This window comes from Gymnodraco acuticeps, unplaced genomic scaffold, assembly GCF_902827175.1.
Source record: "Gymnodraco acuticeps unplaced genomic scaffold, fGymAcu1.1, whole genome shotgun sequence".
Lineage (NCBI taxonomy): Eukaryota > Metazoa > Chordata > Actinopteri > Perciformes > Bathydraconidae > Gymnodraco > Gymnodraco acuticeps.
The window spans coordinates 165,715-193,255 of record NW_022991350.1 but is presented as its reverse complement, the minus strand read 5'-3'; the positions used below and the strand labels follow the sequence as shown (position 1 = coordinate 193,255).

General features: G+C 47.6%; 1 protein-coding gene across 4 annotated transcripts in view; it reads right to left on the bottom strand.

The window, feature by feature from the left end:
• The window catches only part of dpysl4 (dihydropyrimidinase like 4), a 40,560-nt gene extending 14,064 nt beyond the window's left edge, over positions 1-26,496 (bottom strand). Inside the window, exons 1-4 of one of the 4 annotated variants that reach the window (XM_034240621.1) lie at positions 26,259-26,496; positions 19,826-19,914; positions 19,157-19,344; positions 4,746-4,910 (exon numbers count right to left, since the gene is read on the bottom strand). In XM_034240621.1, the coding sequence (XP_034096512.1) occupies positions 4,746-4,910; positions 19,157-19,344; positions 19,826-19,914; positions 26,259-26,423 (607 nt within the window). In that variant the 5' untranslated portion in view covers positions 26,424-26,496. Of the gene's footprint in view, positions 1-4,745; positions 4,911-19,156; positions 19,345-19,825; positions 19,915-24,372; positions 24,463-26,258 lie in introns of those variants that run through there. The other 3 variants (XM_034240623.1, XM_034240624.1, XM_034240622.1) reach the window with 3 other exon arrangements.
• Between the last annotated feature and the right edge of the window lie 1,045 nt (positions 26,497-27,541).

Here is a 27,541-nt window from a genome sequence, read left to right as displayed (position 1 = left end):
ACAAAATCATGTAAATATATTATGTAAATAACCCAATTTGTGTTCTGTGAAACTAAAAAGGATATAATATATTATTTTGAAGGACAGTTGACAGGAAGTTGTTGTTGTTATGGAAACAACATTACGGAGAAAACGTAATATTTTCTACATATAACGACGGATAAAGTAAAGAACAAAGTCTGAATATATCAGTACAGTATCATAGTACTGTAACATAATTGTTTGTGTTACTTTCATTGCAGTTGTATGTCTTAAATGTAATGTAAATGTTGCCTTCGTGTGTGGTTCGGGGCCATCTTCGTGCAAAATTCACAATTCCATATTCGTGTGTCCATCGGGTGTGAATTTCGGGACAGTGTGACACGGGCTTTAAGGTATGATGGGGACCTCAGGTGTCCTACACCTGTCCAGGGACCTACAGCAGCGACGTGCAGTCAGGTGACACGGAAAAACAACTAAAGAAAAACTAAATAATAATAATAATAAAATGTCTCCACTGATCTGTGATGTAAATGTGATTTCTGTATGATTCCAATCGCTTTTTATAGTCAAAATTGGCAAATTTGCCGAACTCCGCAACAACTACATGGGAGCGATGAGAAGAGAGGCAGGGACGAGCTCTGCCTCACGTCACCCCACAGAAACTGGCTGGAGCACGGACACTAATTTAGCGCGGGCACTTATTTTGTGAGCGCGCTCCAGCCAGTTACTGTGGGGTGAGGTGAGGCACAGATGAGCTCTGCCTCACCTCAGAATGCGTCACCCCACATAAACTGTCTGGAAAGCGGTAGGTCACCAATGTAATGTTTGTAGATCCCTATATTACATTTATCCTCGCCATCCATAGTCTCTAAATAACTTATTTCACGTATGATTGTGACGGAGCGGGTCACAGAGTGACTGACTCCGCCACTGACAGCCGACACACCAAACATTTCCTGCTCTCTTCCGTCAAATGAACCATGCAATTTCTTATTTATTTTTACTTTTGTTAATTATGGGGAATGATTGTATTAAGAGGTGGTTAACCTGTTTTATGTTTGGGTCGGATTTTTATGTTGAAATGTGGTTTTGAGCTAATTGTGTCACCTGTTGACGGTAAGCCTGTGGGAGGGGCTATGGGCTCATAAGGGACGGGTTTTTTTGGACTGTGGCACTCTGAAGAATGTTGCAGTGAAGGCAACAGCTGGGACGTGTTCGGGGGTTTGTTGCAGAGAAGGCAACAGCCAGAACACGTTTACTCTGAATGAGTGATGGACGGCCTGTTTTTGTCTTTTATTTTGTTTGTTTAAGGTATGCTGGTTCGTATATATTTTTTTGGAGCGTAACCCAACCGACTAGGCCAGTGTTTGTGAACGGACAAATAGAGCCCCGTCACAATGATATTTAGGCTCACTGGTCTCATCATACAACGGCAATGAGAAAGCACCAGGGGAGGCAGCCATAACCTGTGCCGCACTGAAGGGGGCGCACGTGAGCCCACAGGTTCTTGTTGCTACTGTTATTCTACGCAGAGACGGTAGACGCGAACAACAAACTAGACTTTTGAAACTAGAGGAAGATAAGGAGGACTTTTACAAAAAAGTAATAGAGATTGTTGTCGAGAAGGATAGCATGGACTTCAAGTCAAGTCAAGGTAAGACCACCATTGTAATGAGAATGGGATCTTACTTTTTGGGTATCCTTTTGTTGAACGGTCTGTTTAAAATGAATCATAGCATCAGACTAAAAAAGCTTTTGAAAATAACAAAATATTTCGATTAAGGTCAAAATATAATATTTGTAAATCTGACTGAAAGGCTCAGTGCGTCACCAGCCATGAACCTCACCGCAGGTCATTGCTCTACAGGTATGATGGGGACCTCAGGTGTCTCTACAGGTATGATGGTGACCTCAGGTGTCTCTACAGGTATGATGGTGATCTCAGGTGTCTCTACAGGTATGATGGTGACCTCAGGTGTCTCTACAGGTATGATGGTGATTTCAGGTGTCTCTACACAGGTATGATGGTGATTTCAGGTGTCTCTACAGGTATGATGGGGACCTCAGGTGTCTCTACAGGTATGATGGGGACCTCAGGTGTCTCTAAAGGTATGATGGGGACCTCAGGTGTCTCTACAGGTATGATGGTGACCTCAGGTGTCTCTACAGGTATGATGGTGATCTCAGGTGTCTCTACAGGTATGATGGGGACCTCAGGTGTCTCTACAGGTATGATGGTGATTTCAGGTGTCTCTACAGGTATGATGGGGACCTCAGGTGTCTCTACAGGTATGATGGGGACCTCAGGTGTCTCTACAGGTATGATGGGGACCTCAGGTGTCTCTACAGGTATGATGGGGACCTCAGGTGTCTCTACAGGTATGATGGGGACCTCAGGTGTCTCTACAGGTATGATGGGGACCTCAGGTGTCTCTACAGGTATGATGGGGACCTCAGGTGTCTCTGCAGGTATGATGGGGACCTCAGGTGTCTCTACGCAGGTATGATGGTGATTTCAGGTGTCTCTACGCAGGTATGAAGGTGATTTCAGGTGTCTCTACAGGTATGATGGTGATTGCAGGTTTCTCTACAGGTATGATGGGGAACTCAGGTGTCTCTACAGGTATGATGGAGACCTCAAGTGTCTCTACAGGTATGATGGTGATTTCAGGTGTCTCTACAGGTATGATGGGGACCTCAGGTGTCTCTACAGGTATGATGGTGATCTCAGGTGTCTCTACAGGTATGATGGGGACCTCAGGTGTCTCTACAGGTATGATGGTGATCTCAGATGTCTCTACAGGTATGATGGTGATTTCAGGTGTCTCTACAGGTATGATGGTGACCTCAGGTGTCTCTACAGGTATGATGGGGACCTCAGGTGTCTCTACAGGTATGACGGGGACCTCAGGTGTCTCTACAGGTATGACGGGGACCTCAGGTGTCTCTACAGGTATGACGGTGACCTCAGGTGTTTCTACAGGTATGATGGAGACCTCAGGTGTCTCTACAGGTATGACGGGGACCTCAGGTGTCTCTACAGGTATGACGGGGACCTCAGGTGTCTCTACAGGTATGACGGTGACCTCAGGTGTTTCTACAGGTATGATGGAGACCTCAGGTGTCTCTACAGGTATGATGGTGATTTCAGGTGTCTCTACAGGTATGATGGGGACCTCAGGTGTCTCTACAGGTATGATGGTGATCTCAGGTGTCTCTACAGGTATGATGGGGACCTCAGGTGTCTCTACAGGTATGATGGTGACCTCGGATGTCTCTACAGGTATGATGGTGATTTCAGGTGTCTCTACAGGTATGATGGTGACCTCAGGTGTCTCTACAGGTATGATGGGGACCTCAGGTGTCTCTACAGGTATGATGGGGACCTCAGGTGTCTCTACAGGTATGATGGGGACCTCAGGTGTCTCTACAGGTATGATGGGGAGCTCAGGTGGCTCTACAGGTATGATGGTGATTTCAGGTGTCTCTACAGGTATGATGGGGACCTCAGGTGTCTCTACAGGTATGATGGTGATTTCAGGTGTCTCTACAGGTATGATGGGGACCTCAGGTGTCTCTACAGGTATGATGGTGATTTCAGGTGTCTCTACAGGTATGATGGTGACCTCAGGTGTCTCTACAGGTATGATGGAGACCTCAGGTGTCTCTCCAGGTATGATGGGGACCTCAGGTGTCTCTACAGGTATGATGGGGACCTCAGGTGCCTCTACAGGTATGATGGTGATTACAGGTGTCTCTACAGGTATGATGGGGACCTCAGGTGTCTCTACAGGTATGATGGGGACCTCAGGTGTCTCTACACAGGTATGATGGTGATTTCAGGTGTCTCTACAGGTATGATGGTGATCTCAGGTGTCTCTACAGGTATGATGGTGACCTCAGATGTCTCTACAGGTATGATGGTGATCTCAGGTGTCTCTACAGGTATGATGGGGACCTCAGCTGTCTCTACAGATATGATGGTGATTTCAGGTGTCTCTACAGGTATGATGGTGACCTCAGGTGTCTCTACAGGTATGATGGTGATCTCAGGTGTCTCTACAGGTATGATGGTGACCTCAGGTGTCTCTACAGGTATGATGGTGATTTCAGGTGTCTCTACAGGTATGATGGGGACCTCAGGTGTCTCTACACAGGTATGATGGTGATTTCAGGTGTCTCTACAGGTATGATGGGGACCTCAGGTGTCTACAGGTATGATGGGGACCTCAGGTGTCTCTACACAGGTATGATGGTGATTTCAGGTGTCTCTACAGGTATGATGGTGATCTCAGGTGTCTCTACAGGTATGATGGTGACCTCAGATGTCTCTACAGGTATGATGGTGATCTCAGGTGTCTCTACAGGTATGATGGGGACCTCAGGTGTCTCTACAGGTATGATGGGGACCTCAGGTGTCTCTACAGGTATGATGCTGATCTCAGGTGTCTCTACAGGTATGATGGGGACCTCAGGTGTCTCTACAGGTATGATGGTGACCTCAGGTGTCTCTACAGGTATGATGGGGACCTCAGGTGTCTCTACAGGTATGATGGGGACCTCAGGTGTCTCTACAAGTATGATGGGGACCTCAGGTGTCTCTACAGGTATGATGGGGACCTCAGGTGTCTCTACAGGTATGATGGGGACCTCAGGTGTCTCTACAGGTATGATGGGGACCTCAGGTGTCTCTACAGGTATGATGGGGACCTCAGGTGTCTCTGCAGGAAGTGTCTCTCTACAGGTATGAAAGTGAATCTGACCTTGGTCCTTGACGAGCGCCTCCACCTCCTCGGTCAGACCGTCGTGCCAGCGCGTGATGTCCAGGTGAGCGGAGAAGTCGCAGCACGCCTTCTGCTCTGCCATATCCCTCCACTGCTGGAAGGCCGTCAGTAAATTAGTTCCTGGCTCCACCAGCACGTGGTCCACTACAAACAAAGCCAGGTGAACACCAGCAGGTACTGTGTTTATATACAGTTGTACCTACAGATGGTGCAGTGTTTATATACAGGTGTACCTAGAGATGGTGCAGTGTTGACAGGTGTACCTACAGATGGTGCAGTGTTGACAGGTGTCACACAAAGTCACGTGCACTCGCGTGAGGCAGTCACAGTTTTTACAGGCTCCCACTACCTGTTAGCATCTGGCATCTGTTAGCATTTAGCTCTCCTGCTTACAAACTTTTAGCCATCCCTGCAAGTAGTAGTTTTAGTTGTCTGCGATCTGCGGAGGCCTACTCCCACCTGTAGAGTACGGCTGTGCTGAGGTGTTTTTCCCCCGGAGACGTCACGAAGAGACGGAGCGGCTCCAGCTATTGCTGCCTGCGATCTGCGATCTACGGAGGCCTGCTCGTCGCGAAGAGACGGAGTGGCTCCACCTGTTGCTGCCTGCGATCTGCGATCTGCAATCTACGGAGGCCTGCTCCCACCTGTAGAGTACGGCTGTACTGGAGAGGTTTTTACCCCGGAGTCGTCGCGGAGAGACGGAGTGGATCCACGCTTCGGGCTTGGCCTGCTTCCACCGGGCGTGTGCTGCTGTGCGGAGGAGGATTTTACCACGGCTGGGGCGTGCTTTCCACCTGTCCTGGTTCTGCTGTTGCAGAGGCCTGCTTTCACCCCGGGGTTACCACGGAGGGACCGGAGCCCTTCCACGCTGCTGTTTTTGCCTGTCCTTTGCTGCTGTGATGATTTTGCTCCAGGAGCATCGCGGATACTGTGTGCTGGTCTGGGAAAATGGCCCATATCGGGATTCTGCTGTGCCTGTTAACTGTTTTGGACTGTGAGAAGATCTCTAGTCATTCTGAGAAGTCTACTGGACTCAGGTCTGTTCTGCCACCCGCAGTGGGCATCCCTTGCAAAGGTTCGGATGTGTTGCTCAAACAATTACCGGTTGTCTTGTCACAGACACCGTTGTCTTTTTTGTTTTCCTGCGATGATGGTTCTTCAGGACTGCTTCTTAAGCTCAAATCACACTCTCGCTGACATTTCCGGTGTTTCTAAAGTAGATGACAATGTATGTGTGTCGCTTAAGAGGAAAATATGCCTTGTTTTGTTGTTGTTATTACTGTCAGGAAATGTACAACCTAACCCTGGTCCGCCCAGTAGTAGTAGTCAGATTGCTACTCCTGCTGATTTTAAAGCTAGGTCTGGTTTGGGTTTCATCCACTTGAATGTGCGCAGTCTGTTAGCTAAACTAGATTTTGTCCGCATTTGGGCGAGCTCGACTGACGCTGATGTCATTGTTTTATCAGAAACATGGCTAAACAAATCTATTTTGGCCTCTGACATTGCTTTAAATGGTTATAATGTGTATCGTTCCGACCGGCCTCATAAAGGTGGTGGCGTTGCCATTTATGTTAAGAACAAGTTCAGTGTAACCACATTAGTTTCCAAATCGATCAGTAAGCAATTCGAATTTTTAGCCTTAAATATAGAAGTGGCAAAGGGGCAACAGGTCATGGTGGTGGGCTGTTACAGACCCCCCTCAGCTGTCAAAGACTCCTTGTCTTTGCTCGCAAATCTTTTATCGCAGCTAGACTACAAGGAAATAGTGCTACTTGGAGATTTTAACTGGGACTGGTTAACTGCAGTGTCAGAGGATTTAAAAAACCTTTGTATCTCTTTGAATGTTACTCAGATTGTTGACAGTCCAACTCGCCCTAACATTAAGTCCCCTAATAAATCCTCCCTAATTGATCTCATTCTAACTAATGTTCCCCATAAATACTCATCTGTGGGAGTATTTGCGAATGATCTGAGTGATCACCGTGTTGTAGCCACAATTAGGGACACTAAGGTCCAAAAGGTTAAACCTTGTATTATTATTAAGAGAGACATAAAACATTTTGTTGAGCAGGGTTTTGTTCATGATCTGTTTGGGTTTGATTGGGGTAAAATCGATCTGTGTGCTGATGTAGAAATTGCATGGTCTTATTTTTATCTTGGTTTTATGGAGATCATTGATAGACATGCACCCCTGCGTACATTTAGAGTGAAGGGACGATACACTCCTTGGTTTTCTGCTGAATTATCTATTCTCCTACATGAGAGAAACAAGGCCTGGGCAAAGGCTAGGCAATCAGGACCAGAGGTAGAATGGCTGCGTTTCAGGCAGCTAAGGAATAGCTTCACTTCACATGTCAAAAGTGCAAAGTCGAAGTACTATCTGTCAGTTACCACAGAAAACCTGAATAATCCTAGGAAATTTTGGAAAGCCATAAAATCGATATCCACCAGTGAGATCCGTAATGAGCTACCTCCGTGCCTTACCACAGCATCTGGCACTATATCGGACAGGGCTACTATGTTACATTTCTTTAATGAGCATTTTGTGTCCTGTGGCTCTCTATTTGATTCTGTTTCTAACTCTGCTTCTGTGAACACCCTAATCCGTGACTCTGAACAATGTGGTCTGGAAAAGCCTTTCAGTTTTACTCCTTTTACTGTTGATGTTGTTCATGAAGCCTTAACCAAGTTACATCCTAAGAAACTGGCTGGCCCGGACAACGTAGAGCCTTTCTTTTTAAAGATAGCTGCAGATTTTATTGCTCCACCTCTCACTACTCTTTTTAACCTCTCCCTCAGCTCAAATGCAATTCCAAAAGTATGGAAGTCAGCGTATGTCCTTTCTTTGCTAAAAGGAGGGTAGGTCACCTTATTAAATAACTATAGGCCAATCTCTAAATGATCAGTTCTGGCTAAGGTTCTTGAACGCTTAGTGAGTGAACAGGTAAAGGAGTTTTTATGTAAGAATGACATCCTGTCTAAAGATCAGTCAGGCTTCAGAAAGCCACACAGCACCATCACTGCCACAATGAAAGTGGTGAATGATATTACGAGTATTTTAGATAATAAGCAGAGTTGTGCAGCTCTATTTATTGACCTGTCCAAAGCGTTTGATACCGTCGATCATCACATTTTAAAGCAGAGGCTACTCAGTATTGGCATATCCAGCCATGCAGTGGGTGGTTTGTGAACTACCTCTCTGAAAGGTCCCAATGTGTTCACTTTGATGGGCTGTCTTCTGAGTGGTTAAACATTACTAATGGTGTTCCTCAAGGTTCTGTTTTAGGTCCACTTTTATTCTCCATATCAACAGTTTAGGTGAAAATGTGAATGAAGCTACTTTACATTTGTATGCGGATGATAGCGTGATGTACTGTGCAGGTCCCTCCATTCAGGAGGCTGGTGTTAAATTACAGGCTGTTTTTAACATTATTCAGACTCAGCTCTCTGAACTTAAGCTTATTTTAAATGTTAATAAAACCAAGGTAATGCTATTTTCAAAAGCTAAAAAGACTCCAGAGCATGTTTTGGATATTGTTACTATGCAAGGACAAAAAAAAAGAAAAGTGGTTACCTGTTACAAATACCTTGGTATCTGGCTTGATGATTGTCTCACTTTTAAAGTTCATGTCAATAACCTGCTTAAAAAGCTGAGGGTTAGACTAGGTTTCTTTTCAGAAACAAGTCCTGTTTCTCGCTTGAGGCCAGGAAAAGGCTCTGTGACCTTTTGACCTGTGCTGGACTATGGTAATCTGGTCTATATGAATGCACCTGCCCATTCATTTCATTTCATTTCAAACCTTTATTTAGACAGATAGGTCCCTTGAGATCATGGATCTCTTTTACAAGGGAGACCTGCATCAATTTAGTTCCACATGAAACATAAAAACAACATAAAAAGAAACAATAGAGGACATCATATTTACCAACACTTACAAACACCCATAGTGTCAGAAAGCATCTTGTGCAGACGTGCCTTAAAAACATTCAGAGAAATAAAATTGCTCAATTTCAATTTGGACTGTAGGCTGTTCCAAGCAAGTGGAGCTGGGCACATAAAAGCTGTCTGACCTAAAACAGTCCTTACTCTTGGTACATCTAACAAGACTACATCCTGCGATCTCAGACAATAGCTGCTTGCAACTTTCTGCTTTACCAGAGAACAGATGTAATACGGGAGTTTGCCCAACATAGCTTTATAAATAAAAGTACCTGTGACTGAGCCTCCGTACAGAAAGTGATGGTAAACCTGCCTTGGTATACAGTGTACAGTGATGTGTAAGCGCTTTACAATTTGTGACAAATCTCAGAGCACTGTGATTCGCAGCATCCAATTTGCTCAGGTAATTGGCAGGTGCATTCATATACAACAAATCACCATAGTCGGGCACAGGTAAAAAGGTCACAGTGACTAGCCTTTTCCTGGCCTCAAGCGAGAAACAGGACTTGTTTCTAAAAAAGAACCCTAGCCTAACCCTCAGTTTTTAAAGCAGGTTATTGACATGAAGTTTAAAAGAGAGACAATCATCAAGCCAGATACCAAGGTATTTGTAACAGGCAACAACTTCAAGTTTTGTTCCTTGCGTAGTTACAATATCTAAAACAGGCTCTGGTGTCTTTTTTGCTTTTGAAAAGAGCATTACCTTGGTTTTATCAACATTTAAAATAAGCTTTAGTTCAGAGAGCTGAGTCTGAATAATGTTAAAAACAGCCTGTAATTTAACAACAGCCTCTTTAATGGAGGGACCTGCACAATACATCACAGTATCATCCGCATACAAATGTAAAGTAGCTTCATCCACATTATCACCTACGTTGTTAATATATATGGAGAATAAAAGTGGTCCTAAAACAGAACCTTGTGGTACACCATTAGACATGTTTAACCACTCAGAAGACAGTCCATCAAAATGAACACATTGGGACCTTTCAGAGAGGTAGTTCACAAACCAACCCACTGCATGGCTGGATATGCCAATACTGAGTAGCCTCTGCTTTAAAATGCGATGATCGACGGTATCAAATGCTTTGGAAAGGTCAATAAACAGAGCTGCACAACTCTGCTTATTATCTAAGATACTCGTAATATCATTCACCACTTTCATTGTGGCAGTGATGGTGCTGTGTCTCTTTCTGAATCCTGACTGATGTCTAGTCAGGATATCATTTATACATAAAAACTCCTTTACTTGTTCACTCACAAGTCGTTCGAGCACCTTAGCCAGAACTGACAATTTGGAGATTGGCCTAAAGTTATTTAAAATAGTTGCCTCCCCTCCTTTCAGTAAAGGCAACACATAAGCAGACTTCCATACTTTTGGAATTGTATTCGTGCTGAGGGAGAGGTTAAAAAGAGAAGTAAGAGGTGGAGCAATAAAATCTGCAGCTATCTTTAAAAAGAAAGGTTCTAAGTTGTCCGGGCCAGCCGGTTTCCTAGGATCTAACTTGGATAATGCTTCATGAACAATACCAATAGTTAAAGGAGTAAAACTGAAAGGGTTTTCCAGACCACATTGTTCAGAGTCACATACTGTAGCGTTCACAGAAGCAGAAGTACAGTCAGTGACAGAATCAAACAGAGAGCCACAAGACACAAAATGCTTATTAAAGCAATTTAGCACAGTAGCCCTGTCTGATATAGAGCCAGATGCTGTGGTAAGGCACGGAGGTAGCTCATTTGGGATATCACCAGTGGAAATCGATGTTATGGCTTTCCAAAATGTCCTAGGATTATTCAGGTTTTCTGTGGTAACTGACAAAAAGTACTTTGATTTAGCACTTTTTATTTGAGATGTGAAGCTATTTCTTAGCTGCCTAAAGCATAGCCATTCTACCTCTGAGCCTGATTTCCTAGCCTTAGCCCAAGCATTATTTCTCTCATGAAGTAGACTGGACAGCTCAGCAGAAAACCAGGGATTGTTTCGTCCCTTCACTCTAAATGTACGCAGAGGTGCATGTCTATCTATAATTTTCATAAAACCAAGATAAAAATAAGACCATGCAGTTTCTACATCAGCACACAGATCGTTCTATTTCGTCCCTACTGACCGCCAGAGGCGGTGCTTTAGCACTGGATATGTCCATCGCGCGCATGCGCAGCTCGAGTACCAATAACAACAAAGTCACCTGTGACCCACGTGACACCGGCTATATCAGCCGGTGTCGTCAGAGGATCTGTTCCTTTCATCTTCTCGCTGCGCGAGAGTACCGTGGCTACATTTTTGTAGCCTACAGCGTTCGCTCGGTTGGAACATTTGTCAAGGATTCTCTGCAAACAGCTGGCTGCGTGCAGCTTCGCGACTCATCCAGTCGGGGCCGCGGGCTTACCCGTCCTCCAGGAGCTGTGGCTGGCTGCGCAGAGACTTCGTTCGGACAGGTTGGTGTCGGCTTGGTTGGTGATGGCAGTGTCTCCGCTCCCTCTCCCAGCCTAGTTGTCCTGATTACTGTCTGTTTGCTTTTGGGCTTGAACTTTTTTGGTGACGGAGGTGTTTCCGCTCCCTCTCCCAGGAGTTGCCCTTGCTGTACTTGTTCTGGCCGCGGCGTTGTGCCAAAATTCATTAGCATTGAGCTGTGTTTCTTGTTTGGCTAGTTAGCAGTAGCGTCTGCAGCCACTCGGCTGACGCCGGGTTAAGCACCGGAGTTTCCCGTGCTGTGTTTTCTTTATAAGTTACCCAGCTAGGTGAAGGCAGTGCTCTCGCTCCCGCTCCCTCTGCCGGTAACGTGGGTGTAGCTACATCCCTTTTTCTGTTCGGCGAGTAGCAGCACCGCTCTACTCTTCCCGTTCAGCAGGTAGCTGGTGAAGGCTGTGTTCCCGCACCCGCTCCCGGTTACGCTGCATCTGGCATTCGTCTTTAATTTAACCAGTGAAGGCAGTGTTCTCGCCCCCACTCCTGGTAGACGCTAAACTGCCTTGTTTATTCCGTTAAGCAGGTAGCTGGTGAAGGCTGTGTTCCCGCACCCGCTCCCGGTTACACTGCATCTGGCATTCGTCTGTAATTTAACCAGTGAAGGCAGTGTTCTCGCCCCCGCTCCTGGTAGACGCTAAACTGCCTGGGTTCCGTTAAGCAGGTAGCTGGTGAAGGCTGTGTTCCCGCACCCGCTCCCGGTTACGCTGCATCTGGCACTCGCCTCTAGCTCAACCAGTGAAGGCAGTGTTCTCGCCCCCGCTCCTGGTAAACTGTCTTAGTTATTAATCCAGCTAGGTGAAGGCAGTGCTCTCGCTCCCGCTCCCTCTGCCGGTAACGTGGGTGTAATTACATCCCTCTTTCGGTTTGGCGAGTAGCTCATTCATGTAGCGCCTGTATGGCTTCTCTTGAGCCCGAGGACGGCCACGACCGCTGCCCCTCTTGCCTCGGCCTCGAGCATCTAAGGGAGGCTCTCACGGTAGGTGCCTGCATGAACTGTAGCTGCATGCCCCGGGCACTCAGAGTGGCTAGAATCACTGAGGTGGAACGTCTGGCGGCAGCCAACGGACACCTCTCCTGGTCACATCCTCCTCCAGATCAGTTCGGCCGTCCCCGGCGACTTGAGGGAGCGATGGCCATGGGGGCACCCCCCAATAGGAGGACTAGAAACAGGCTGTCCTCTAAAGTGGATCAGCTAGCTACCGACATGGACACGATGAAGTCGCTCCTCTTGGCCCTTCAGCCAGGGCCCGGTATAGGGGCTGCAAGTGTGCCGCCTGCCCCTTGTTTAGAGTTGGAGAGGTCCTGATAATTTATTCCGGTAAATTACTCTGACCTACTAATTGACCTGACCGAAGTTATTGAGTCTATGTAAGGTTGCTGCTTGGCTCAGATCCACCAACGTCAGCAAGATCTCACCTCTTCCTAACCCCCCGAAGAACCAGGTTCAATTAACTGCTGTTTCAATTCAGACAACTCTTTTTTAATCTGTTTAAGGGATCCCGAAGGATTTTGATATCAGTAAATGGAGTGTGCTCCTACCTAAGTGTGTGTGTCAGGGTGCAGTCTTACCTTTTAAGCAGGAGAGGAGGGCACAGGTGTCTTTTAAATGATCTATTATCTAGTATATTATGTTTTGTTTATACTGTAACTATAGAAAAACCTAAAATATGAAGTATTTTTCATTGTGGGTTATACAAAAATATAATTGATTATATTTGATTATAACTAACTTTCGTTTTAAGTATTAAACATACTATGAAAACTCACAACACCCTCCTTCGGTTGCCGCCCCTCCTTCGGTTGCCACACCTCTGTATGAGGATGCCTGGTCGCTAGCGGCTTCGGCTAACCCCTTCAATGAATAGACGGAGGACGAGGTCCCGCTCGAGGAGGCTTCCCTCTCCTCTGCTCAGGGGTCTCTGCAGGGCGTGGAGGATGACTCCATGGCGGCCATTATTCGTACGGCCCTGGCGCACCTGCAGATTCCGGTTCCGCAGGCCGACTTGGTTCAGGCTAGTGCCTTCTTCAGGCGTAGCCCAGCCCCTGTCCCCCTCACCGTTCCTCCTTCAGAGGAGTACCTGAGGGAGCTCCAGGCATGCTGGAGGGACACCAGGGTCCTCTGCCGCACTGGCTCTGATGCCCGGACCTTGGCTGCCATGCAGGACCCGGCGAGGGTGGGGCTGGGTGGCATGCCACCCATTGAGCCTGCCATCGCCTCCCTGATTCTGGCTCCTGACGAGGCTCTAAGGCCTGAGGTCAGGTGCCCTCGGCCTCAGTGCAGGGTCACAGATGGGCTGCTCTGTAGGGCCTACGACGCAGCGGCACGCATGGGTCGTATCGGGATCTCCCTCTCCCATCTAATGCTGGCCGTCTCCACCTCGCTGCAGCAGGCCCCGGCTGAGCCTTCTTTGCTGGGCCTCAGTGATGCATCACTGCAGGCCTTTGCCTTAATGACTGGGGAATTGGGACGAGTTATGTCCTTTCTGGTACAGACTCGTCGCCAGGTTTGGCTGGCCCAGTCACCACTAACGGAGACATGTAGGAGAGTTCTCCGTAGCGTGCCAGTCGAGCCAGGGGAGCTGTTTGGTTCATTTGCCCTGGAGGCGCTGCCCAAGCTAGGCAGACCAGGCAGCAGCTCTCGGGTCAGAATACCTCAGAGGAATCAACAGATTCCTGAAGGTATTGCCCTTCCATATGCTAACCACAGCAGACACCCTTCGTGTTGTCGCACAGGGGGAGTGGTTCACAACCGTGGACTTGAGGGACGCCTACTTCCACGTGCCAATTGCATCCCATCACCGGAAGTTCTTGAGGTTCGCCTTTCAGGGCCGACATCAGTTCCGGGTGCTTCCCTTTGGTCTCTCCCTCTCTCCAAGGGTGTTCACCAGGGTTGTTGCGGCAGCGCTCGCTCCCCTGCAGGCACAGGGCGTGAAGCTCCTGCCATATCTGGACGACTGGCTGGTTTGCGCGCCGTCCCGGGCCCAAGTGGCCCAGGATACGGCGCGCCTCTCATCCCACGTAGCCCGGTTGGGCCTAACAGTGAACACCGGGAAGAGTTGCCTGGTCCCTTCCCAACAGGTCACTTACCTGGGGATGGTCCTAGATTCGGTCGCCATGAGGGCCTACTTGACACCTCGTCGTGTGGACGACATTTCCCACCATCTTCGCATCTTCAGACTGGGCAAGAGGGTGCCTTACATCCAGTTCCTCCGGCTCTTAGGCAGACTGACAGCTGCCTCAGCCGTTGTGCCCTTGGGCCTTCTGTCACTGCGCCCCATGCAGATGTGGCTGAACAACTTTCACTTGGACGCCAAGCGGCACAGGCACAAGAGAGTCAGGGTGTCTCAGCGGTGCCTCCACTCTCTGTCCCGCTGGAGGGACAGGGCCTATCTTCTGATGGGTGTGCCCATGGGCGCCATCCCATCCCGCCGGGAGACTGTCACTGTGGATGCGTGTCTCTCAGGGTGGGGTGCGGTGTGGCAGGGCAGGACTGTGCAGGGTCAGTGGTCTGCCCAGGTAGGTGCACGCCATATCAATGTGCTGGAGCTTCAGGCGGTGTTGCTCGCACTCATGCACTTTTTACCCCAACTGGCGGGCAGGCATGTACTCGTTCGTTCGGACAACATGTCCGCCGTTGCCCAAATCAACCACCAGGGGGGCACCAGGTCCGCACAGCTGCTCCGCGTTTCACAGAGCCTCTTGCCTTGGGCGCTCCCCCGCCTCGCCAGTCTGCGGGCAGTCTTTCTGCAAGGAGACCTGAATCAGGTCGCAGATTTCCTCTCACGGCGCAAGCCTCCACCGGGGGAGTGGAGGCTTCACCCAGAGGTCGTGGAGACAATTTGGAGCCTTTTCGGCAGGGCAGAGGTGGACCTCTTTGCCTCGGAAGAGTCGAGGCACTGCCCCCTCTGGTTCTCCTGGACGGAGGTGACCAGCCCGTTGGGTCAGGATGCCCTGGCGCACGACTGGCCGGACACTCTCCTGTATGCCTTCCCGCCGCTGCCTCTGATACTGCAGACGCTTCAGAGGGTCCTTACTCAGGGGCACAGGCTCCTTCTGGTCGCCCCCTGCTGGCCGGGGAGAGTCTGGTTCCCACTGCTGCGCAGTCTCTGCTGCAGCCCACCTTGGCGTCTCCCCGACAGGAAGGACCTTCTGTCACAGCTCAAGGGTCAGATTGGGCATCCCGACCCTCACCGCCTTCAGCTCTGGGTTTGGCCTCTGCAGGGCCGAACCCACTAATGAGCGGTGTCACGGCATCTGTCAGGGAAACTATCCTGAATGCCAGAGCTCCATTCACTCGGGCACAGTATGAGTGCAAATGGAAGCTCTTCTCCCACTGGTGTGTGAGTAAGGCTGAGAATCCGGGACATTGCTCCGTGGCCACCATTTTAGAGTTCCTGCAGTCCCTTCTGGACAGTGGACGTTCTCACTCCACTTTGAAGGTGTATATGGCTGCTATCTCTGCCCGACATGTCGGAGTCGATGGCGCCACAGTGGGGCGCCACAGGTAGGTGTCCCTCTTTATAAGAGGGGCTCTACGGCAGCGTCCCCCTAGCACCGCAAGGGCCCGGCTTGGGACCTGCCCCTAGTGCTGGATGCCCCATCATCTCCTCCCTTCGAGCCCCTGGCCCAGGTCGGGCTTAAGTGGCTGTCCCTGAAGGCAGCATTTCTGCTTGCCATAACCTCAGGGAAGCGAGTCGGAGAGCTTCATGCCCTCTCCGTAAGCAGTACATGCCTGAGGTGGAACTCCGATGGCTCGGGTGTCACCCTCTGGCCGAATGTGGCGTTCCTGCCCAAGGTGCTTCCACTAGCCCACTCCAATCGGCCTATCCAGCTGGCACGCTTTAACATTCCACAGGAGAGCGGCACACCTGAGTTGCTGTGCCCTGTGCGTGCCCTGAGGGCGTATATTGATGCTACGGCCTGTATACGGCAGTCAGAGCAGCTCTTCGTTTGCCATGGCGGCACTAGGAAGGGTCGTGCTCTCTCGAAACAGCGGCTGTCCCACTGGGTGGTTGATACCATCACATGTGCCTATGGGGCCAGTGGCCGCCCCCCGCCATCAGGGGCCAGATGCCACACTACAAGAAGCATCTCAACATCGTGGGCTGCCCTAAGAGGGGTGCCCCTGGAGACCATCTGCGCCGCGGCGTCATGGTCGTCTTCTGGCACATTCTCCAGGTTATACCGGGTCAATGTCGCCACTCCTCACCCTTTGGGTGTGGTCCTGTGGACAAGCTCCGCTGCTTCCAGCTAGGTGAGTGCTTGGATTCTTCATGACATGGTTGGTATAAGTCATCCAGTGCTAAAGCACCGCCTCTGGCGGTCAGTAGGGACGAAATAGAACGATAGTTACGGCTGTAACTACGGTTCTATGAGTCCCGGATGACCGCCAGAGTATCCTGTCACTCAGAATTATTGTGTGCTCGCGAGAAGATTCTGGGAACAGATCCTCTGACGACACCGGCTGATATAGCCGGTGCACGTGGGTCACAGGTGACTTTGTTGTTATTGGTACTCGAGCTGCGCATGCGCGCGATGGACATATCCAGTGCTAAAGCACCGCCTCTGGCGGTCATCCGGGACTCATAGAACCGTAGTTACAGCCGTAACTATCGATTTTACCCCAATCAAAATCAAACAGATCATGTAAAAAAACCTGCTCCACAAAGTGTTTTTTGTCTCTCTTTGTGATGATACGTGGTTTAACCTTTTGGACCTTAGTGTCCCTAATTGTGGCTACAACACAGTGGTCACTCACATCATTAGCAAATACTCCCACAGATGAGTATTTATGTGGAACATTTGTTAAAATTAGATCAATTAAGGAGGATTTATTTGGGGACTTAATATTTGGGCGAGTAGGACTGTCTATAATCTGGGTAAAATTCAAAGAGGTACACAGGTTTTTAAAATCCTCTGACACAGAAGTTAACCAGTCCCAATTAAAATCACCAAGCAGCACTATTTCCTTGTAGGAAAGTTGTGATAACAGTTTTGCCAATGACGATAAAGAGTCCTTGACAGCCGAGGGGGCCCTGTAGCAGCCCACCACCATGACCTGTTGACCCTTTGTTACCTCAATATTCACGGCTAAAAATTCTAGCTGTTTACTAACAGATTTGAAAACCATATTAGTTACACAAAACTTATTTTTCACATAAATGGCAACGCCACCACCTTTTTTAGGCCGGTCAGTACGATATACACTGTAACCATTTATGTAAATGTCAGAGGCCAAAATGGATTTATCTAGCCACGTTTCTGATAAGACAATGACATCAGCATCAGTCGAACTCGCCCAAATACGGACAAAATCTAATTTAGGTAACAGACTACGTACATTTAAATGAATTAAACCTAGCCCAGATCTAGATATAAAATCAGCAGGAGTAGCTATTTGACTAATACTGCTAGGTGGACCTGGATTTGGCTGTACATTTCCTGATAGTAACAACAACAAAAATACCAAGCACCTTTTCCTCTTAATCAATACACATACATGGTCAGCTATTCTAGAGTCACCAGCAAACTTCGCGAAAGTGAGATTAGAGTTTAAAAAACAATTCTGAAGGACCATCGTGGCAGGCAAGTGAGAAAGACAAACATTTTCCGAAATGAATGTCCGCGACAGTGAAACCAGCAATTGTTTGTGCAACACCTCCGAAACTGTACAGGGGATGTCCACTGCGGGCGGCAGAACATACCGAATCCAGTAGATTTTTCAGGATGACTGGCGATATTCTCCTTGTCCAGCAAAGCCAAAAAAAGGCACAGCAGAAACACGACACCCGCCATTCTCCCAGTCCAGCACAACAGTATCCACGCTGTTCCCGGAGCAAGAACCACGCCAGGACAGCAGCAAGAACCAGCAGGGAGGCAGCAGCGTAGCAACTCCCCAGGTTTCTCCGCAGTATCTCAGATCAGGCCTTCGCACCCGTAGAAGCAGAAACAGGCAGGAGCAGGCTTTCACACCGGAACCAAGACAGGTGGATGACCATTGCCTGAACAAGTTAGATGCCAACTATCACAGCGCACTGAGATTTGTCACAAATGGTAAAGCACTTACTCATCACTGTACCCTGTATGCCAAGGCAGGTTTGCCATCACTAACTGTAAAGAGGCTCAGTCATTGGTACACGTTTATCTATAAAGCTTTGTTGGGTAAACTCCTGTATTATATCTGCTCTCTGATAACACGGAGAGTTGCAAGCAGCTATTGTCTGAGATCGCATGATGTAGTATTGTTAGATGTGCCAAGAGCAAGGACTGTCTTAGGTAAGACAGCTTTTATGTGCGCAGCTCCACTTGCTTGGAACAATCTTCAGCAAGAATTGAAACTGAGCAATCTCATTCCTCTGCATGTTTTTAAAGCTAGGCTAAATGAAATGCTCGTTGATACTATGGCCACTTGTAAATGTCTATAACTATGTAAATGTATCCTGTAAATATAATGTATAATGTCCTTTATTGTTTTATGTTTCATGTGGAACCTATATGCTGCAGGTCTCCCTTGAAAAAGAGATCTATGATCTCAATGGACCAATCTGATTAAAGAAAGGTTTGAAATGAAATGAAAAAGGTGTACAGATGGTGCAGTGTTTATATACAGGTGTACCTAGAGATGGTGCAGTGTTTACAGGTGTACTTAGAGATGGTGCAGTGTTTACAGGTGTACCTAGAGATGGTGCAGTGTTTACAGGTGTACCTAGAGATGGTGCAGTGTTTACAGGTGTACCTAGAGATGGTGCAGTGTTTACAGGTGTACCTAGAGATGGTGCAGTGTTTACAGGTGTACCTAGAGATGGTGCAGTGTTTACAGGTGTACCTAGAGATGATGCAGTGTTTACAGGTGTACCTAGAGATGGTGCAGTGTTTACAGGTGTACCTACAGATGGTGCAGTGTTTACAGGTGTACCTACAGATGGTGCAGTGTTTACAGGTGTACCTACAGATGGTGCAGTGTTTATATACAGGTGTACCTACAGATGGTGGTGGTTCCTCCACACAGAGCCGCTCTGGTTCCTCGCTGCAGGTCGTCTGCAGGCTGCTGGCCTCTCTGGGGGGAGAACAGGCTGGTGTTAGCATCGATGCCTCCAGGAAACACCAGCTGACCATAGGCCTCCACCGTCTGGAAACCCCCTCCTGGGACCAGGAGGCTCTCCCCCATCTGCCTGAGAGGACAACAGGAAGTCAGAGAGGACAACAGGAAGTCAGAGAGGACAACAGGAAGTCAGAGAGGACAACAGGAAGTCAGAGAGGTCAACGGGAAGTCAGAGACATATCTGAAAGAACAACAGGAAGTCAGAGAGGACAACAGGAAGTCAGAGACATATCTGAAAGGACAACAGGAAGTCAGAGAGGACAACAAGAAGTCAGATAGGACAATGGGAAGTCAGAAAAGAAAACAAGAAGTCAGGGACATATCTGAAAGGACAACGGAAAGTCAGAGAGGACAACGGGATGTCAAGAGACATATCTGAAAGGACAACAGGAAGTCAGAAAGGACAACTGGAAGTCAGAGAGGACAACAGGAAGACAGAGAGGACAACAGGAAGTCAGAGACATTTCTGAAAGGACAACATGAAGTAAAAAAGGACAACAGGAAGTCAGAGAGGACAGCAGGAAGTCAGCAATTCATAATAATGAAGGTACTTGATGATCCCGTCCTCAACGTAGATGTCGGCGTAAAACGACTGATCATCGTTCACGACTTTCCCTCCTTTGATGAGCAGACGGTCACCCTGGAAACAGAGTGCATTCTGGATAAAACATCAAACATCTGTATTTAATGTGAAAATAAAAACTGGGGGGGTAGGGTTCGATCTGACAACACTGGCTGAACAACATTTGCTTACAGTTAAATGCAAAAAAAACAGTATGCATGATGTTCAGTGAATGACCAGTCAAAATCGAAGGATCCAATGTGTTTTTAAACGGAGCAGAATTAGAACTAGTCCCCCACTTCAAGTATCTTGGAGTCATACTCGAACTTGACTTTTAAGAAACATATTAAGAAGGTATCCAATACCATTACATTTGCAACAAATTAGACCTTTCTTAAAGGTGGGGTAGGTAATTTTGGAGAAACCAGCTCGAGTGCGCTAGAATTTGAAAATACACAACCGGAACAAATCTGCCACTTCCTTACAGAGCCCCTCCTCCAACACACACGTACGCGCACATGACCAATGAGGGCATGAGATAAGTTTGTGCACAGATGGAAGGCTGACAGGCAGGTAGGCCATCCAGTTACTTTAGCCGGGCCGGCTAAAATGATTGGTCGTGCTTTTTACAGCGCCACGGCTTCCACAGATGACATTTTTTTATGGATTTTTTGTCAAAGCACTTCAGATATTCATTGCTATCGGGATGTTAAGAGCATTCCATGCAATATAACAACAAGTGTATCTCGAGCCGGTTTCTCAAACTTACCTACCCCACCTTTAACTGTCAATGCTGCAAAGTCATACCTCCACTGTATGATTCTATCCCACATGGAATACTGTTTGACAAATTGGTCGTTTGCTTGTGCCACAAACCTGAACCAATAGAACAGCTGTACAAGAGAGCTATCAAGGTGTTTGACAGAAAGCCAAATTCATACCACCACTGACTTAAAATGGTCAAAACTCAAGAAATGGTGTTTCTCCCTAGAGAAAGACCATTTCTTCAGTTTTGACCATTTTAAGTCTTTTAAAAGTGTTTGTTTTATTTATAAATGTTTACATGGACTGCCCCCCCCCCCCCTCCCTAGGGGAATTCCTCCACAAAAAACCCACTGGACGCTGCACTAGGTCAGAAACCAGAGGAGACTGTGAGGTCCACCGCAGACGGACCACTTTTGGACAACATGTCCTCTTCATTAAAGACAGCTCTTTGTGGAACAGCCTCCCAACTGAGATACGGGATTGTGCCACTCTCAATAGTTTTAAAGGACAACTCAAAGAATGGTTAAGAAACAAACAGACGTGCAATCACCGCTAAATGCACTTTAACACAGGGGCATCTCCTCTTGCCCTTTGTGTAGCTCTTTTATCTCCTCCTGCACTTTATATGTCGTAGCTGCTACATTGTACTGCCATGTGTTTAATGCATGTATGCTGCTCATGCTCTTTCTGCATGTCATGTATTTATTTTTGCAATGTATATAAATGTCATGTTCTTATATGTTGTATGTGACGGGACTCCGGATGGAAATTAGCTTAAAGCTCAAATCCGGCTCATTTACGCTTGTAAGCATTATTTTGTTTTAAAGTGTTCATCGATGTGCACTGTCCCGGTTCAAATAAATGATTCAAATGGGCATCGCAGCCATTATATGAGGGTGGGATAAGTCCCCCCCACGTTTAAAATGATTAGTTTAGACCCCCCCAAATTTACTATGCGGAAAGTCTGTGAATCGGTCTATCCACTCGCTCCTCTATGTAGAGCGCTGTGTCAGAGCTTCATTATCAAATCCATTCCACTTGCTTATTGTGAGAATGCCCAAATCAATGAAACTCCGTACCATGTTTTCACTGCTACTTTGTACCAAGGCAGATTCTCAGAGCCGTACACATGAGCCGTGCACATGAGCCGTGCACATGAGCCGTACACATGAGCCGCACACAGGCTGCGTTTTTTGCGTAGCTGTGTCTTTAGTTGTAAAATTATGCGGGCCACAGTTTCCCCGCTGCGAGGCTCCGGCGCTAACAGTTCACGATCGTGCTCCACTAGCACCTGGATATAAGGCGCTGTTATTAAAGAGGTGGAGGGGGAGTCCTCTCCTGTCAGACTGAGAGGCAGATAACTACAGCTCAGTGAGGTGAAGGACTCTCTGAGAGGTGGAGGGAGAGTCCTCTCCTGTCAGACTGAGAGGCTGATAACTACAGCTCAGTGAGGTGACGGACTCGCTGAGAGGTGGAGGGAGAGTCCTCTCCTGTCAGACTGAGAGGCTGATAACTACAGCTCAGTGAGATGAAGGACTCTCTGAGGGTTTAGAGCAGGCCCGCTTCTACGGGGGTGCATAAGGGTGCATTGCACCCTCAGTTGAGTCGTTATGCACCCTCATTTGAAAAATGAAAAGTGGAAACAAATATTTATATTAAAAATGAAAAAAATTAAAAGTGAAAAATATTATATATGTAATAATAATTGCAGTAATAATAATAATAATTAATTATTATTATATATAATAACAAGAAGAATATAGTTGAAATAAAATAAATTGTAATTGTGGTTAAATAACATTGTAATAACGTTATTATGTCAGGTGCACGTGACCGGTGCCGCTGCGCGCTCCTCATCTGCAAGGTGCTTACACAGCAGTCAATGATGGATATCAGACAATGGTTAAAACAACCAGCCCTTATCACCAGCAGTAACACTGCATCTACTGCAGACCAGTTCAGATCATGGGGACATTATGTTACCCGCGGCCACTGTCGTTGACACTAACGTCCTCCCGCCCGCCTCGCCGGCTTTGCCCGCCTCGCCCACGGAGGCGGAGCAGCCGCAGCCGTCTTCGTTGCCCCAAACACTGCCACCCCTCAGCGGCCCGCAAGTGCCAGAGGACCTCGGCAAAACAGAGCCTGCCCAGGTATATTTAAAATTATAATTCGCGAGCTATTTAGTTTTAATTGTTTTAATCCATCCGCGAGCACGACGGCATCTGCGATCCCTCGCTCTACCCCTCGCTATCGCGTGAAGGGTCTGCTTTATGCGCTCCGCACAGTAACACTGCTGCGTGCTCACTATCTGACGATGGCTGTCCTCTGTCTCCTGCTATCTGTATATTTTGCGCAGTCTATCTCTGCTCACGCTGTTGCGTCGGCGTGTTCTCCTGCGTGTTGGCCATGTGTTGCACTGGAACCAGACTGGAGCACACCACAAAGACTTCAGCCGAGCACGTACGAACTGCGCATGCGTGAGTGGCAATAACTCTCCTTACCAGCAGGCGGCGGTAGTGTGTATTCGTCATTCAAAACAGGCAACAACCGGAAAACAGAGAAGAAGAACAGACTACGTGATATAAACAAACAACAAATAGCTGTGCGTTAGCTTCACCTTAGCATGTGTTCTTTGCAGGTGTTTGTTGAGGTTTGATGATGACTGATTTTAGTAAGTAACAAAGTAACGCGTGTCAGGGCAATGTCACTAACTGTAGTGTGATTACTGAATTATAAAAGTAGCGCGTTACACTATTCCGTTACCGACAAAAGTAATATTATTACAGTAACGCGTTACACCCAACTCTGAACATAAGTATGATTAAAACGAGCTACGCCATTACCCTCTCAACAACAAATACATTATTATTAGGGCAGACAGAACAGACGTGACTAGGAACTCTCAAGTAAACACGTGTTTAGTTTAAATAAAGCCTCTCATTTTTGGTATAGACCTTTGAAATAGGGCTTTGAATTTGAAACATTAAGGCTTCTACACAATTTCTGAACACACGATGGCAGCAGTTAATGCAGAAAAAAAAGAAAAGGCACAGTAAAGCTGAGAGTCATTCACATCCCTAGAATGCGTGGGGGGCGGGGTTCATAACCCTTTAGGAAACGCCCCCTATAGGATCCGCCCCCTTTAGGATCCGCCTCCTTGCTGCGGTCTGCATCCAGACCCATCTCCTCAAAAGGTCCGGTTTATTTCATTTTAAGGATGCGCACCAAGCAACATCTCCAGGTGCTCCTTTGAGAACCAGGGCAAAAAAGTGATGTGCACCCCTGTTTATATGATCATTATAGTTATAAACAATAAGAGAATAACAGGTATGAAATAATTCCAACTCCTACTATAGGACAGTAACACAAGAAAAAGTAAAAAAGTCAATCTGTTTCCAGGTCTGTTTCATCTGGGAGTTGAGAGATGTTTCCATAGATCTCTAACGTTGCTCTCAAAGTGGAGCAGATTGATGCTTTAACTTCAATATTTAAAACACATCTTCCCGGGGGAGCATGCCCCCACACCTGCTGTCAACTTGTCCCACCCACATTGAGGATGCTTCCTACGGCCATGCCTTGTATATTCACTATGTGTCAGATTATAACACTGTACCTATTATCTGATTCATTGTATATTCACTATGAATCAGATAATAATAATAATATATAATAATATTGATCGTCCTCTCAGGCTGCAGCACCCGCAACCCGGTGCTCTCCTCCCGCTCCACCCGGTCCCCCCAAACCCGGTACCGGAGCGGCTGCACCTACCGCGGGTCTCGCGCTGCTCTTTTTGTTCTGAAACGCCATGCTGACCGGCTGACACACACACACCACACACACACACACACACACACACACACACACACACACACACACACACACACACACACCACACACACACACACACACACACACACACACACACACACACACACCACACACACACACACACACACACACACACACACACACACACACACACACACACACACACACACACACACCACACACACACACACACACACACACACACACAGCTATTGTTGCTGCCATCAGCGATGACGTCACGGCTTCTGGTGTGGAGTTTCAAAATAAAGTCCCTGAACGCGCCTGTTGTCTCAGTGTGTGTGTGTGTGTGTATGTGTGTGTGTGTGTGTGTCCAGGATTTCGTAAATACCGAGACCCAAAACATGCTAGTGGGGCTCGGGAGCATTCTTTTAGTGTTGTGAACTGCACATGCTTTTATTTTGAAAAGAGATCCCAGAAGAGTTTTTAGTGCTGGTTGCTGATTGGCTGTCACTGTACCGAGACCTGATTCCTACTGTCACGGATTGGTTTATTATTTTATGGATTTATTTTTCCTCTCCATCATTTGGAAACAGAGAAACTCTTCCAGAATCAGAGTTAGTGATTTAAATCGCATCATATTTGTGTTTCTGTAATTTACATGTTTCTGATTTAAAGGTCCCATGTCCTGCTTCTCTGGTTCTGACCCGTCCCCTTGTGTTCTGGTCTGCAGAGTCCCAACCCCTCAAAGTACACCCTGTAGCGAGTAACACTCTAACACAGACCTGTCTGTGCTGCCCCAGAATGCTTCGTTGGGGATTTCTCTTTTTGCATTTGTTTCTTCCTGGGTTCAGTGACATGCCCATACCCAAATGGACCCATTGGTACCCTATTTATATTATTCAATTATATAGAATAATATAAATCTATTCTAGTAGACCTCAACAATGGAATTATGATCAGTAGAAATGGCCATGTCATGGGACCTTTAAATAAATATCATATTGTTTTCTGATTTAAATAGGAACGTCTGTAGAGCTGCCGTTCAGATCGAGATCAAATAAGAGTTTCAGAGAAAATGATACTCTAATCAAAATGAATCTCAAAAGTAGAACTATAACTTAGGGTTGTGTTGGAGTTAACGAGGAACCTCTGCTTCTCTGATCTCACTTTCCTCTTGTTTGCTATTTTCTGTTAGACATTTTGACTCAAACCTTAAGCGTGGGCGGGACTTTCAGAGGAGCCACCCCATTGGCTACTCAGGCTGTTGAGTGACAGCACAGTTCTCTGGAGATTGGACAGTGAAACAACAGGAGCTGAGCAGGTTCCCCAGAGGAACCGACCCCGGAGGAACCGACCTCGGAGGAACCGACCTCGGAGGAACCGACCTCGGAGGAACCGACCCCAGAGGAACCGACCCCAGAGGAACCGACCCCAGAGGAACCGACCTCAGAGGAACCGACCCCAGAGGAACCGACCCCACAGGAACCGACCCCAGAGGAACCGACCCCAGAGGAACCGACCTCAGAGGGTACCGACCCCAGAGGAACCGACCCCAGAGGAACCGACCTCATAGGAACCGACCCCAGAGGAACCGACCTCAGAGGAACCGACCCCAGAGGAACCCAACCCACAGGAACCGACCCCAGAGGAACCGACCCCAGAGGAACCGACCTCAGAGGAACCGACCCCAGAGGAACCGACCTCAGACGAACCGACCCCAGAGGAACCGAACCCAGAGGAACCGACCCCAGAGGAACCCAACCCACAGGAACCTACCCCATCAGGGAACCGTGTTGTCTGTACTACACGTTCTCCGCTGGGTTCTGCTGAGTTTACATGTAGCTAAAACACATAAAAAGAGTCACCTCTCTCTTGCCGTAGTTTTCCCGGGCGTGTCCGGAAGGAAACACCACCGTCTGTCCTCCTCCTCCTCCTCCTCCTCCTCCTCCTCCTCGTCTCTGTGGACTGAATGTCAGCGTCTTGTTCTCGAACGCTCCCTCCACGCTACAGAACATTCCGCCATATTTCATCCGAGGTCGAGGGGAGTCAGAACCCAGCCGGGAGAGAAGAGAGGAGGAAGAGTCCTGAGAACACCTCCTCTCATCAGACATCATGGAGAGGAATGAGAGGAGAGGAGGAGGAGGAACATGAACATTACTAGGACACTCCTCTGAATCATTTGGGGCTTTCACACCAACACCATGCCAAGCGTGGAGTGGAGGGTGTATAGACTGGACTCTGGAGCAGTGGACACACACACACACACACACACACACACACACACACACACACACACACACACACACACACACACACACACACACACACACACACACACACACACACACACACCACACACACACACACACACACACACACACACACACACCACACACACACACACACACACACACACACACACCACACACACACACACACACACACACACACACACACACACACACACACACACACACACACAGGTCAGTGCTCATTACTTTGCTGTCTGAAGACACTGCAGTCTGAACTGGATTTCTGTGCCTGTCAAATTAACTTTATGTTCACACACACACACACACACACACACACACACACACACACACACACACTCAGTCAGTGGACCGTAACAGAGTGTGTTTCAGTGACTTCCTGTCTGACTGAATCTCAGAGACACACTGTGACAGTGTACATGTATAATATGTAGTATTATACAGTGTATAGTAACAGTGTGTAGTACAGTGTGTAGTAACATTGTCAGTACACAGTGTGTAGTGTCAGTACACAGTGTGTAGTACAGTGTGTAGTAACAGTGTCAGTACACAGTGTGTAGTAACAGTGTCAGTACACAGTGTGTAGTACAGTGTGTAGTAACAGTGTCAGTACACAGTGTGTACTGTATAGTAACAGTGTCAGTACACAGTGTGTAGTACAGTGTGTAGTAACAGTGTCAGTACACAGTGTGTAGTACAGTGTGTAGTAACAGTGTCAGTACACAGTGTGTAGTACAGTGTGTAGTAACAGTGTCAGTACACAGTGTGTAGTACAGTGTGTAGTAACAGTGTCAGTACACAGTGTGTAGTACAGTGTGTAGTAACAGTGTCAGTACACAGTGTGTACTGTGTAGTAACATGAACACCAGCAGACTGAA